This window comes from Triturus cristatus, chromosome 4_2 (assembly GCF_964204655.1).
Source record: "Triturus cristatus chromosome 4_2, aTriCri1.1, whole genome shotgun sequence".
Lineage (NCBI taxonomy): Eukaryota > Metazoa > Chordata > Amphibia > Caudata > Salamandridae > Triturus > Triturus cristatus.
Genome location: NC_140586.1, coordinates 708,254,752 through 708,268,336, shown reverse-complemented (window position 1 = coordinate 708,268,336; position 13,585 = coordinate 708,254,752). Strand labels below are relative to the sequence as shown.

The 13,585-nt window shown below is 44.0% G+C and overlaps 1 protein-coding gene across 2 annotated transcripts in view; it reads left to right on the top strand.

Moving 5' to 3' along the window:
- Positions 1-13,585, top strand: part of LRRC42 (leucine rich repeat containing 42) — a 103,793-nt gene that overhangs the window by 66,687 nt on the left and 23,521 nt on the right. For both annotated transcript variants that reach the window (XM_085602580.1, XM_085602579.1), the window contains exon 5: positions 3,287-3,375. In XM_085602580.1, coding sequence (XP_085458706.1) covers positions 3,287-3,375 — 89 coding nt within the window. The remainder of the gene's footprint in view (positions 1-3,286; positions 3,376-13,585) is intronic.

Genomic DNA, 13,585 nt, shown 5'->3' with positions numbered 1-13,585 from the left:
TTCTTGGGTTTATCTCACCCCCCTTCAGTGTGCCTGTCTATATGGCAATCACATTTATGATTTATACATTTCACACCACCATAGTGGATGGTGCACTGAAACTGTTACTCTGTAGAATCGAGGGCTTCATTTCGGTTTCCCTTTTTGCTTTTATACATGTGTATTTTTTTATCGTATTCATTTTTATCACTGCGTATGACATTATGGTTCTAAAAGGAACGTTTGTGTTGTATTATTTGGAGCCTTGAAAAGGGTACTTTGTGATGAAAAACATGTTAGCTGCTGCTTAATGTGCTTAAAAATGCAATCAAGTTCTATGTGAAGAAATATTTTTTAGGAATAACCTTAATTGGATAAAACTTCTGGAAACTAAGGATTGAATCTTGTTCAGCTCCTTATACTTTGGACTTTTCATTACATGTGCTTCGGTAGAATCCGCTATTTTCTCTGGATTGTATACCTTGGAAATAGTACATTATGGTTCCGGTTGATTGCGGATTCGACACCTGTGCGGTATCCTCCAGCTCTTGATAAATTCTCAGTCTTTCAGTTTACGGTTTCAGAGGTGAGGATCGTTTTCACTCATTTAGTCGATCAAAAGTCTAAGCCTGATTGTTGTCTGATGTTATGGTTAGTACTGTAAGACACTTCTTTCCATTTCAAGCCTAAAAAAAAAAGAGTTGGCTAGAACTAGAAAAAGTGCTAGATGATTTTCCAGCCAGTTGTAGGTATTCCCAGGCTTTTTACAGTCAGCGGAGTGCCTGAGACCAGGGGTGAGAATAGATTTGATTACCTCTGCCTTTATCTCATTAAAAAGAGGGTATGGGTAGTGTTCCCGCAGGCTCATCAGCCCTTTTTAGCCTCGTGGAAGGTTTTCAGTAACAGACCGGTAGATGCAGTAGTCAGTTTCCCTTCATTATAAAGCCTTTTTCATCTTGCAGTAAATCCTTGAGTAAGGATCACAAAACTTATTCCAGGATATTCCGAGGGCAAAGGACCTTGAAGATCTTTTGGTATGATGTTTGAGGTGGACTTCCTGTCCAAGGTTATCTCTTTGAGTCTCTTCAAGTGGGATTTTGAAGGTCAGCTCTGCCTTCTAGGAGGGATGGCCTAAATCAAGGTTGTATTTTTTTTGTTCATGCTTCCTCTGCACCTTAATAGCTCTCGCCGTCATTTGTGGATTTTGGTGGGCTATTGCTTTTAGTGGTTCAGAGTATTTGCCTATCTATGACTCTTCTACTCAAGCAGAGTCTGGTACCGGCTCTAGGTCTGCTACATGTGTAGATGGTAATACACCTTTAAATCTGGATGATCTGCTATTCAGTCAGAAACTGAGGAAGTTGGCGTTAGATACACAAGTAGGACTATCTTCACAGTCTATTTCAGGTGTTTAAAAAGCATTATCCCGGGTGTTGCCGGGACTTCGGGGACATGTAGTAGGTATTGGTTACTTCCATCATAATTCCTTGTTATTGTCAGAAATTGAGGGATGCTAGTTCCTTTTACTTTCGAAGCCGTTGCCTTTAGCAGGATTATGAGCACATATCTTTTGGCTGTCTTTTTTGTCCTGGTGACTTTTCTCAGCGAGTGAACATCCCCCTTTTTGAGTCATGATAATGGCAGTCTGACAGGGAGTCCCTGATTTTCATCCTTGGATGTCTACAAGGGGTTTAGGAGGGGTATCTTCTTAGTCTCCTTCTCATCTGTGCTCTTATACTTCCTGATACCCTTTCCATTTAACCATTTAAGCTGTCGATCTGATGTTTGTCAGTATGAGATTCCTGAATAGAGTTCTTTTGGTCTCTAGTTCTCTACATGATTTAGCAGTAGTTGGTTAATTTCTGTGCCCACATCTCTTCTGGACTGTGTTTTAGGATCTTATGTCCCTCTCCTTAAGGCTTAGTGCCAGACATGGTGACATGTGCCTGTTGTCCTAGCTACTAGGGAAGCTGAGGCCAGTAAGTTTCTTGAGCTCTGGGTTCCTGGCTGCACTCAGCTGTGTTGATTAGGTGTTCATGCTTAATGGGGAATACATTTGATGTTCCGGAAGAAGCTCTAGATTTCTAGGCTAAGTCAAGAGATGATATGGTAAAGGGCGGATCTGAATGAGGACAATTGGTTTCTCTCCATATCAGGATTGTGGTAGATTCCAGTTTACAAGTAAGCTTTCTCGGTTTACAATCTCCATTACAGGTTGTATCTTGTTGAGGTTTCCTATTTGGCCTTTGGATTCCAGGTTCTATTAGAATTCATAACTGCCTAGATCACCTGAGATTTTAGGTGGTGGGACTTGTGTACTATTTTCTGTTGATATTATGAAACTGAAAAATTGCCTTTTTTTGATGAAAACAGGAACCCTTAAATCAATGACAATAAGATTCTTTTCTCCTTAATACAGTCCAGTTGTGGTCTCTGGGCTGATGAAGGCGTTTTTGCTTGGGCAAACTCATAGTGTAAGTAGTGGGGCGAGGAAGGAAATGAGGCATAAATGCTTGGATTACTTACTGGGAATCTTCACTACTCCGAATCTTTCTTCCTCATCCCAATACTTACGACCCTCCCTCCAACCCTGTTACCTTCATCATCCTCTAGTCAAGGGTTTTGTAAAGAACAGGAAGTGTTACGGGTCAGAGAGGCTTTATGGGTAGATTCTCTGCCTCAATAATAGAAACAAAAGAAAAACATTCCTGGAAAGTCAACGGTGAATGGGTACATTTACTCATAGATTAAGTATTTGCATGAGGAAGGAAGAATCAGAGTATTGAAGATTACCATTAAGTAATCAGAGCATTTTCAAATATAAAATTCTGTCATGACATTTTGGTTACTGAAGATCATGCTTATGTTAATAAATAATTGATAATGTGGAGGCACTCTGAATGCACAATCCTTGATTCTACATTTATGGAATTTTTATTTCTTGATCATCAAATTAATCATCCTCAGATTCGAAAATCACCGAACATTCATGGAATTTCTTTGCACCGATTTAATCGTTCAACAGTGGACGCGTATTTAACTAGTGTAATTTCTGCTTTTTGAAGGCTGTATGGAATATAAAAGAAGAACTTAATGTAAAGAAAAGTCAGAAGTTACAAATATTGAAACTTCAATTTAGAACTGTGCATGAAAGGAACCTCAATTTAGTTGTATTAAGTCAGATGTTTAAAAAAGATAGAAACATACATTTTTATTGCATGTAAAGTTCACTAACTCATGAGCGCACATTTGGTGACCTTTGTATCTTGATCTGTGTTTAAATAGTCGACTTATTTTTACTTTCCAGGCAACCCCAACTTAACAGACAAAGGGGCGGCATTTATTCTATGTTTTAAGAAACTTAACTGTTTGGATATCTCAAACTCTGGTGTCAAGGTAAGGAAAATATCAGATTATGTTCTTTCACTCGTTCAGTATTGTGTGTTATGAAAATGCAAACATCCATTTCGACACTGGACATTTCATACCTGGCAATAAGAAACCTGATGCTTTCATCTGGCAGTTTCCATGAGTTGCTAGGGTTGATGCTGAAGAAAGTATCATTTTTGCAGTGATAATAAACAAATGAGACTAAGGCGGGGTGGGAATAGGTTGGAATGGCTGTGTGCATTTGAAGTTGCTGAAATGTATGTGCCTGTTGCTGCCTACCTGTTAGTCTAACTATTTAAGAATAAATATATCTGCATTGTTTTATGCACTGTGGGGTTTCCGTGCATTCAATTCAATCTTGTATTGTTTCTTTCTTCTGAGGATTAAAGCTGTTTTTTTATTTTCAACGTGTCACATAAACATAATACAAGCACATAGCTAAAATGTTTATGAGGTTACACTATTGCATAAATTCATGCAGCAATTGCTCCACAAATCACACAGTTTCTTTTACATTTTGCATGTCTTTACGGCCCTGTTGGACCTGTCAGCCTTAGGGTGGACTCCCCCTACATTTTTCGCCCTTGTGCCTCCCATTTTTACCGTACATTTTTGTTGGACTGAGCCCTCTGGGCACCTTAACACTGCTAAACCGTGATGAGGTGCAGGTGCTCTCCCCTAAAACATTGTGACACTGGCATATCTGCCACAGGCCCCTGCTACTGCAGTGAGGCTTAACCCTCCATAGGCTAACATTGGGAACCCCCCTTCTGGGATAATTTCTGACTGGGACCTAATAAGTCTGTCATGTTTGGTCTTGTTAGAATCGGGGCGGGTAACCCTTTCCAATGATGTATAGGGTTTGGGCACTACTATTCTAGAATTCTCCCTTTTAGAAAGTAGATATTTCTCTGCCTACACTTAGTCTGGGCACTGCAGACTCCCCCGCCCCCCTCCCATCTGCATACTGATAGCCTGCCTGGGCTGTGAGTAGGGAGTGGTGATTCACACCTTCTCCACTTGAATGGGCTGTGACTGGCTGCCCACTGTAGCCTTATCGGCCCTGCCTTTTGTCACTGTGACGGCCAGTTCAGGGAAGGCAGGGAACATCCCAGAACTCCCTGGACTCTTCCAGAAACTCCTACCCCTAGAACCTTCCAGAGACTTCTGCCCCCTTCTAGTAACTAGACTGCAGGGTACAAAAGGGAGGGTCCTGGCCACACATCTCTGTTACACTACTGGACCAGGAAGAATCTCACCTGGAGTGAAGACTGCTGCGCCAGGAGGATTGCCACACTGCTGAGGCTGACTGCTCCCAGGAACTTCTGCCCCAACTTGCTGAGCTGCCCTACTGCCTGCTCATCTTGCCCTGCCAGGTATAAGACTGCCTCTGCAGCCCTGGGTATCCAAAACTGTTTTCTGAATCGCCCCAAATCGCTGCCGCCGGCCAGGACCTGAATGCGCTGTGGAGCGCTATATAGCGCTGTGAAGAAGAGCGCTGTTTCACCCATAATCACCGCTGCCGGCCCGGGCACCCAGCTGCACTGTGTCCTGGAAGCGCTGTGAAGACAAGCGCTATTTACACTCAAGAGTCACCGCCGCCAGCCCGGGCACCTGGACGCACTGTGTGCCTGCCAAGAGCGCTGTGGAAGAAAGCGCTGCATGTCCAGACTTCACCGCCGCTGGCCCGGGACCCAAAATCAACTGCAAGCGCTTTGAGGAAGAAGCGCTGTGGCCCAAAATCAGCGCCGCCAGCCTGGGAACCGCGGGAAGCCCCGTAGGGAAGCCCTTGTGACGTCAGGACCCGCCGCTCTGTGAGTGGGCGCCGGTGCCAGGTGTTGCCCGGCACCAGGAGCGCCACGCCGGAGCCGGAAAGCTGCTCCGATCCTCCCAGGAAGCGCCGGACACGGGGAGAGAGGCTCCGGACAGGGAGAAGCCTCGGGGCACATAGTCGCAGAGACAAGCTCCCAGGTAACTGGTGTTTGGCCCGCGTTGCCGCTTGTGAGTAGATTGGGCGGGCTGTGGGGTCCGCTGGACTGCTAACCGCATGGCTGGGAGCCGGACTTCTGGGAAGGCCACAAATCTCTGCTGCCATACGCCACGTGAGGGGAGTACCCGGATGGAGGGGTCCTCCGATTTATGATCCACCTCAGGCCGTGTTGGGCACGTTTTTCGGGCTCCTCTACATCCCAAGGCCCACACCAACCACGAAGGCAGCGCTTCAGTGCCCTAACATGTGGGAGCTCGACAGCACCATTTGAAACCCCCGCAGGATAATTAAGGCCCACACGCGCAGAGTAGGAAGCCCTGCGTACTGGGGACAGTACCCACCTTCAAGGACCTCGTTATTCTGAGCCCACAATTGCTTTCCCACGGGTCTCTCCCCACTACCCAGGATTAAACTGGCAATTGCATGAACATTGTCCCCAAGAAGACTACCAGAACGTGTAAAACTGTTTACTCCATAACGAACACTGTCCGCAAGACTGGCCAATGAGAGCCCCTGACATCTGTGGAATTTTTATTGATCTAACTTTGCCTGAAATATAGATAAAGATTTTTATATTTTTATAAACACTGGTGTAGTGTCTATTTGTGGTGTTTTACTGTGTTACGTGGGGGGAGGTATGTTGCACAAATACTTTACACCGTGCCTCCTGAGCTAAGCCTACCTGCTCTGCGCCAAGCTAACAGAGGGTGGTCAAGGGTACTTTGATACCCACCCTGATGGAACCGGTGGTCCCTTCTTGGGCTAGGGTGCATACCCCTGCCAACTAGAGACCCCGTTTCTAACAGGCACTATTTTAAATTCAGAAATAAACCATGGTTTTAACACAAAACCCACCAACCTAAACCCATTGATGGTATTTCCAACTCATTCGGATGTCTGTGATGTGTTTTTCCTTGAAGTTCCTGTAACATGTCTAGATAGGCAGACCAAATATCAAGAAGGGGCCTGCTCCCACCCAGAGGTGCTCTGTATGATGAGTGCATCTTCATCACTGGGGCATTTAACTGAACCTGAAACTACTCTTGAGATGAAGAAGGTTCCTGTATTTCCTCTAACAGCCTTAGATTCAGTAGTATTTCCCACCCATGGTGTGCTGTGCTGCCTCCACTTGGTCACTCACGCCTCATCACCAGGTTATTACAGAATGCGTAAATTTGAAGGTGGGAAGACACTAAGTGTTCATATTTCTCAGTTAGTTTTCCATTGAGTGAGTTCTTATTTCAGATGATGCGTTATTCTTTCGTCTCACTAAGCTCTTTTGGCTCCACGTGTAAAGGCCAATTGAACTGGTGTCAGTTTCATCTTTAGAGAATGCACATAGTTAAAGTTCCCTACTCTGTGCAAAATCCCTACAAAACATGTTACGCATGTCTGCTTTGCTGTTTCTGAAGAAAATCTCCTCTTTCTTGTTCCTCAGCCATGCTGCAGTCTGCATGAGAGTTAGAAATAAATGATTCAAGACGAAACTTAAAGACTTTATGCTGGTGTCTATGTAAGGCAGGGCTGAAGAAATTGATGTTTTGAACCTAAAGATTAATTAACATTTTGGTGTCCACTGCATTCTTTAAAAATGGCATAAATCTTGTAACTATTCTGTGAATTCAGTTGGGTTTTGCAGAACTAGCACTTGGCAAGGGGTTACAATTAACGTAGGGTTTCAGGTTTTTTAAATGGTACTATTTCTAGCAAATATACCTTGAAGTATGTAGAATGTCTTATCTGGAAAAATGTGTTCTTATTTGTAACCTAGATCCAGCTTTCTTGTCCATTTGGGCACTGTCGTATTCTTATGAAAAACAGCCTACCTCACCACAGTTGCATCTTGGGCAGTCTGTTAACTTGTGGGGGTCGTTTTATGTAAGAATCTAAGGGTCCTACCACTCTGATGCTGCATCCTAACTTGAAGTAGTTTGAACGTAACGTTAGTCGACATCTTTCTGGTTTGCTGCTACTTTTATTCCGCAGTTCCTACATCAGTTCTGATTCCAAGTCATTTTCTCATTTAGCCTGGAATTTAAACAACTAATCCCCTCCTAACTATGCATGGTGTTATTAAGTTTCAATATTATTCTCTTTTCGCCCTCCTTTAGGTTATTTCTTCCAATCTAGCGACACTATAATGGGTCTGTCTCTAAGACAATAAGGCCAGTTTTTTGCAGTTTAGCAAAGACTTTTCCAAAAATCTGAAACTGTTGGCTTATTGTTGTGCCAAAGTTTTTCTTTCTTCATCAAAATTCTTAAATACTCCCACCTTTTACAGGATCCCCTCTCTGCTATTCAATTATACTACACTTTTGCTGTTTCTACATCCTACTTTGGAAGGACGCAAGGCCAAGTCAGGGATACGAGGATTCCTTTGGCTACCTCCCCTTTCCCAGCCCTGCGTGAAACCGTGGAGTCAGCTACCTTTGTTTTTTTGTTTAATTTTGTATTTCCCGCCATTTTGGGATAATACTATCGGCTTCTGTGGATCCTCCATCATGGCGGTTTCGTCCTATCCTCTTTGCTACTGGTCTGCTCCTTGTTCGCCTGATTGACCTATTCCTCTTTTCCTCCCCCTCCCCGCCTCTCCCCCCACACACACACACTTCGTATACTTTCACTGATACTCAGGTCGGTTTTGTCTCACTTTCACTTTGACTGCTTTGTTTCCCCTGAAGTACTTTTCTCCCTTGCCGGTCTGCCTGACTATTTAGCATTCCTTACCCCTGTTTACCATTCCCCCTCTACCTTTCATTCCCCATAAGACGTGTATCTTGGCTATGCTTCGCGCCAATAACTCATATTATTGTGTAATCTCATGTTTTTCTCCTATGTCTATACTTGACTCCTGTAATTGATGTAATTATGCAACCTGTAACTCGCTGATCCTCATGTAAAGCACTCTGATACCTCCGGGTCTAGCCAGCGCTATATAAAACTTTGCAAATAAATAAAATTCCACTTCTTGACCTACAAATCACTTCAATGTCAGCACTGAGAATGTAGCTCTCTGTTCCTAAATGTATCTAATTGAGTGCTTGTGTCAGAGACCTTATTAACTAAGTTGTGCCTCGAAGATAGCCTAATCTGAAGTAGGAGTGGTATTAATTTGTGTTTCTGTGCTGAGAGATTTAGTATTATTCGTAATACATGTGTGTCACATGTTGCTCTGTCACGTAGTCCTTTCAGTAGGTCTATCTTTCTATTGTGTAGACCAGATTGGCTTTTAGACAATCTACCGTGCCACCACTCCTGTCTACTATATATAGCATTTATAACGCAGAGTAATAAACTTCAAAATCTGCTAAGTGTAATTCACCAACTTCATTGTTTGAGGAGTGAATGTGGAACTTAATTCATTGCAATAGTTACAGGTGTCCTGTGTACCTATTGAACAGCATAAATCTTCCACTAGAGCAGAGCTTCCCAGAGATGGAACCACACATCTGCCAGTGTGATGGAATCCTGGTGTGGAAACTCACGCCCTCTAGACATGTGAGGCAAAGGGTAAGTAAGTTGGCATGGGGTGCAACCGCACAGCATAGACCATTACAGGAATAGGAGGGGTGGGTAGGCTGACCCTCTAATAAGAAAACTCGGCAGGGGCCAAGGAAGTGGACTGAAGAGAAACTAACTACGCCTGGGCCAATCGGAGGTGTCCTAGAGACTCAGGCCCATTACCAGAGAGCCTGCTGTGTGTTGTAGAGGCGGGGAGCAACAGGATCCCCAAAGTGCAATCTGTTGAAGGCCCAAACCAGACAAATCCAGAGGTGGTAAACGGGAGTGCTGCCAGAAAAGCGAAGGACAAGGACAAGAACAAGGACACACCTGGATGGGCAGGAGCTTAAACACACTCCACAAACAGAGTAACAAAACCAACAGTTAAACACCATCAGAATACCACGTAGGGTTCACTTAACCAGATGACAGAAGGAGTGTTGGTGGTCGCTCCTACATCTGGCCCTCCCTCACCAGATTCATCCGATAGTCAAAGGCAACGGGCAGAGCCAGAAGGCTGAAAAAGGGCTCCTTCCTTAAAGGAACTTTGCAAGAGAGTACTGAAACCCCCAGGGAAAAGGAATTGACACAGGGATGTCCTCCAGAGAAATAAAGGTCACCTTTCGTAGAAGTCTTAACATTGGTCTATTAATCCAGGACCTCATTGGAACATAAAATTGACACAGTGGCCATGGAGAGACCTCAGAAAAGTATCCAAACATTTTGGAAAAAAATGGTGGGAAAGCACTATAAAAAGTCTGGAGAAGGATATTAGACAGTTGAAATAGGATGCCCAGTGGCTTGCCGCAAGAACAGAAGATGCACAGGGCTGCTTATTCAGAAATGACAGCTGTCTGGTGGGAGTTGGTGAGAAAACAGAGGTTCCATCAATCAAACTCTTTATGGGGTCTTCTCTCACTAATAATGTTCAACCTGTTCCAAACTGTTTTCTTTTGAAAGGGACAGAGCCGATTTTCCAAGCAGTCAGACCCATGGAGCCTAAACACAGCGAAAACACACAAGCACTCCTGTTTCCAGACTTCAACGAAGCGGCACAGACCAAATGGAAATTCTATGATGAAGCCAAAAGAGAACTGTGACGGAGAGGAGTAAAGTATATGATGCTATTCACAGTAACAGTATGAATCCTGGTAAAAGGGAAGTCCTACTACTTCACAACTCTGGTGGAGGTATAGAACTGACTGGATGGCTGGCGCAGAGTTGGAATAAAGTGTTCCCCAAGACTACATGAGCCCAGATAGGTGACAGAAAACCAGCAAGAGAAGATGTACACCAGAACCAACATAAAGGAAAGCAAATCTGCTGTGGAGACGTTGAGATGAGCAGGTTCTGCTGTGCCTCTGGAGGCTGAAAAAAAAGAACACAGAGGAATGATAGGCTGTATTACCAGGCTGAGTCATTAGATGTGTGGACTTATTCAATGTGTTTGAAGGTACTAGTGGGTGGAATAGTGCTGGGCACATGCTACTGTGAACATAAAATAGGGATTGGGCACTTTCTTCATGGTTGTGAACCCCTCCCCTAAAGAGCGAGAAATTGGGCAATGATGCTGAGAGGAAGTCGGAGGGGGTGTGAGATATATGGTCCCTTAAACCCGACCCTTAATTACACTGTCCCCAATTTTGAGCTGAAGGTTAATTAATTAACGACAGCACACCACTAATGTTTTTTTCTGGTTTTGTTTGGATGGAACAAGTTATGGGAGGAGCCAATAGGCACCGTGAGCATTAGAAAAGATGGGTATTTCATACACCAGCACACTAAATAATAAGGGGGGGGCGATAAGGGGAGTTGACAGAAATGAGAGTTCCTTGGTCAGGAGCATAGTTGTCCAGGTGAAACACCACAGGGTTGACGGGGAACACTGAGGTCCCTCACTTGGGGTACTATAACCTAGGATATGACTGGAAGACTTGATAACAAGGTGATTACGTGCTATGTAAATGGTTTGGGACAAACGCTGAAGTGTGTGTATGTGGGGGAGGGGAGGAGGTAGATGCTGATGTCAGTTTTGAATTCATTAGCACAAATCCAACCTGATGTTGCTCAAGAAATGCACCTGATGGTCAATAATGGTGCTTTTATAGGTCGAAGCAGCTATAAGCTACTGATACTCTGCAATTTTACATTTAGGTCATGAGGGTGGCAATTTTAGTCAGGATAAGGATAATTCTAACAAGTAAGATGCTACTGGCTGTGGACCTAACATGGATGGACCCTATGGACTGCTACGCAGTAGTTGGTGGGAAATGGAACTGCAAACATTTGGCAATAATAATGGCATACCTGCTGTCGAGGCTCCAGCCACTTATACCGGAATGACACAGGGTAATTATGTTCCAGATACCCTTTGTATTATGGGAGGGGACTTCAACTTGGTTATGCAAAGGAGAACATTGATCTGCCCCCATACTCTAACAAAGGGGAGGGGTCAAAACTAAATGGCTTTGTTAAAGCCTTGGGACTGATAGGTATTTGGAGGGAGACACACCCAGGGCCCAGACAGTACTCCTACTTTTTAGGTGCCGAAAGTTCACTCTCATGGTTTGACTATCTATTTGTCCCTGCAACACAGAGTTGGAAGTGCAGAGACACAACATACGATACAAGAGGGAGATTAAACCATTTTCCCATGGCGAGTATGGTGATGGCGAGATCAGCCAAGAGAAACAATGGTTGAAAATTGGATGCACAGGCAATGATGCATTGGGAGGTTATGCAGAGTTTGAGCGCCCACCTCCCCCCAGCTGGGCTACACTTTGAAGAACATATATGTATAGTGCAGTCTGAGGTGATATTGTGGGAGCCCAACTGTCCTAAAAAGCCTAGCCATGTCCAAAAATAAAGGAAAAAGGAGAATAAGGTAGGAGGGGAAGTAAAGAATGGAAGACCTGCTTATGGATCTACAGCAGGGTTACTGGCATCATCCCTCAGAAGAGCTGGCACACCTAATAGCACTTCTTAGAGATAAGTACAGGGTTTTGTTGGCAACGGGGGTGGGGCAACCGCACAGTACCTTAACTAACAACAATGACTTTGCAAGGTTAGCAACAAAGCTGGCAAGCTCACAGCAGTGTGTAGGATAGCGAAAGGACAGAGAAGGTTGCAGAGGATAAGAGACTAATCAGGGAAGATGTCCGTAAATACTATAGGAATAACCCACACATTTGTGCAGTACCTTCAGTCACTGTATAAAGTTAGTTCTACGTGCAACAAACAAAATGTGGAGTTTTGTGTGCGACTTACTGACCAATACCCCACTGTTCGACTGATAGAAGCTAGGTGTTGACCTGAGGAAGGGAGAAATTGCAGAGGCAATGGCACAGATGAATAGCTGTAGGATCCCTGGCCTGAATGGCCCAACATTGGACCTCTTCAAGCATCTCTTGAGTAGAATAATAAACCCTATCCTCCAGGTGATCATGAAGGCCAGGGAGTCTCCCCAACACCCCCTCCCCTCTCCCCCCTCACCCCCCGAACCTTGCATTAATACACCAGCAGGAAAAATCTCCATATGAGTGTTCTTTATTGGGCTATATATTTCTTGAGGTTAAAATATTAGTGACGATCCTGGCTAACGCCCTGTAGGTGGCCATTGACTCTGTAATCAATCCAGATCAGTTAGGATTTATACCCCTTAGATCTCCCTGACATAATCTGAGTTGCCTTATTGCTGTGTGGCAATGGCTTGGTGGCTAAGTGTCCCAACAGTGATTTTGTTCCTGGATGCCGAAAAGGCATTTAACTCAGTTGAATGGCCCTGCTTGAAAACAATACTAAAGAGGATGGGATTTGAGTAGGGTTTCTGTCATGGGACTCACTTTTCTATATGAAACCAACAGCCAGGATAAATGTCAATGGTTCATTGCCAGATCCTTTTCTATTGGGGTGGGGCAGCAGACAAGCCTTCCCTCTCTTGCCATTCCTGTTTGCCCTGGCTCTAGAACTGCTGGCATGCTGGATTAGGAGAGAAGCCCCAATATAAAGTTCTGAGATGGGACCAAGAATGGGAGAACTTGATTTCCATGTATCCAGATGACCACCTTCATTCTCTGACAGATCCCATGCACTTTATCCTCACAATTCTAAATATAACACACACCTGCAGGGATTACTCGGGCCTTTGCATCAGTTAATCCATATCCGTTTTTTGTTCCCTTACAAACTGGTTACCTCCAGATGGAATGGACTGCCACTCTTATAGTTGTGACCAAAGAGAAGGAGACTATCATGAATAAGAACCTAATTAACGTCAATGTTTACTGCAAAACTGATGTGCCACATTGGAGGAAATTCCTGCTGACCCTCCTCAGCAGGAAATGCTTTTCAAAATGATAGCCTTCCACAGATTCTTGTGTGCTTCAAAACACCCCATACTCGAAGCATGATACAGAACTCCATACAAGCTAAAACAGAACGTTTATTTTGGAAAAAGGTCAAAACATGGCTTTTTTATGTAGCTCCTGCTTTCTTTTTAACCCTTTGTTCATTTAGGCCATCAGATTACATTAGCACTGGGACATTTCAGTTGAAGTAGCCATGCGCTCTATAAATAGGTTTATTATTATTGTGGAATAGAGGGTCGGCCAGAACTGTGCTATCCACTGTGACTAGGAAAGTATATGATGATGGAATCACCCTCCTGGATAAGAGAAGTACTACTGGGAGTCTCAAATGGTGATCATACATTATTGTATGTATGTG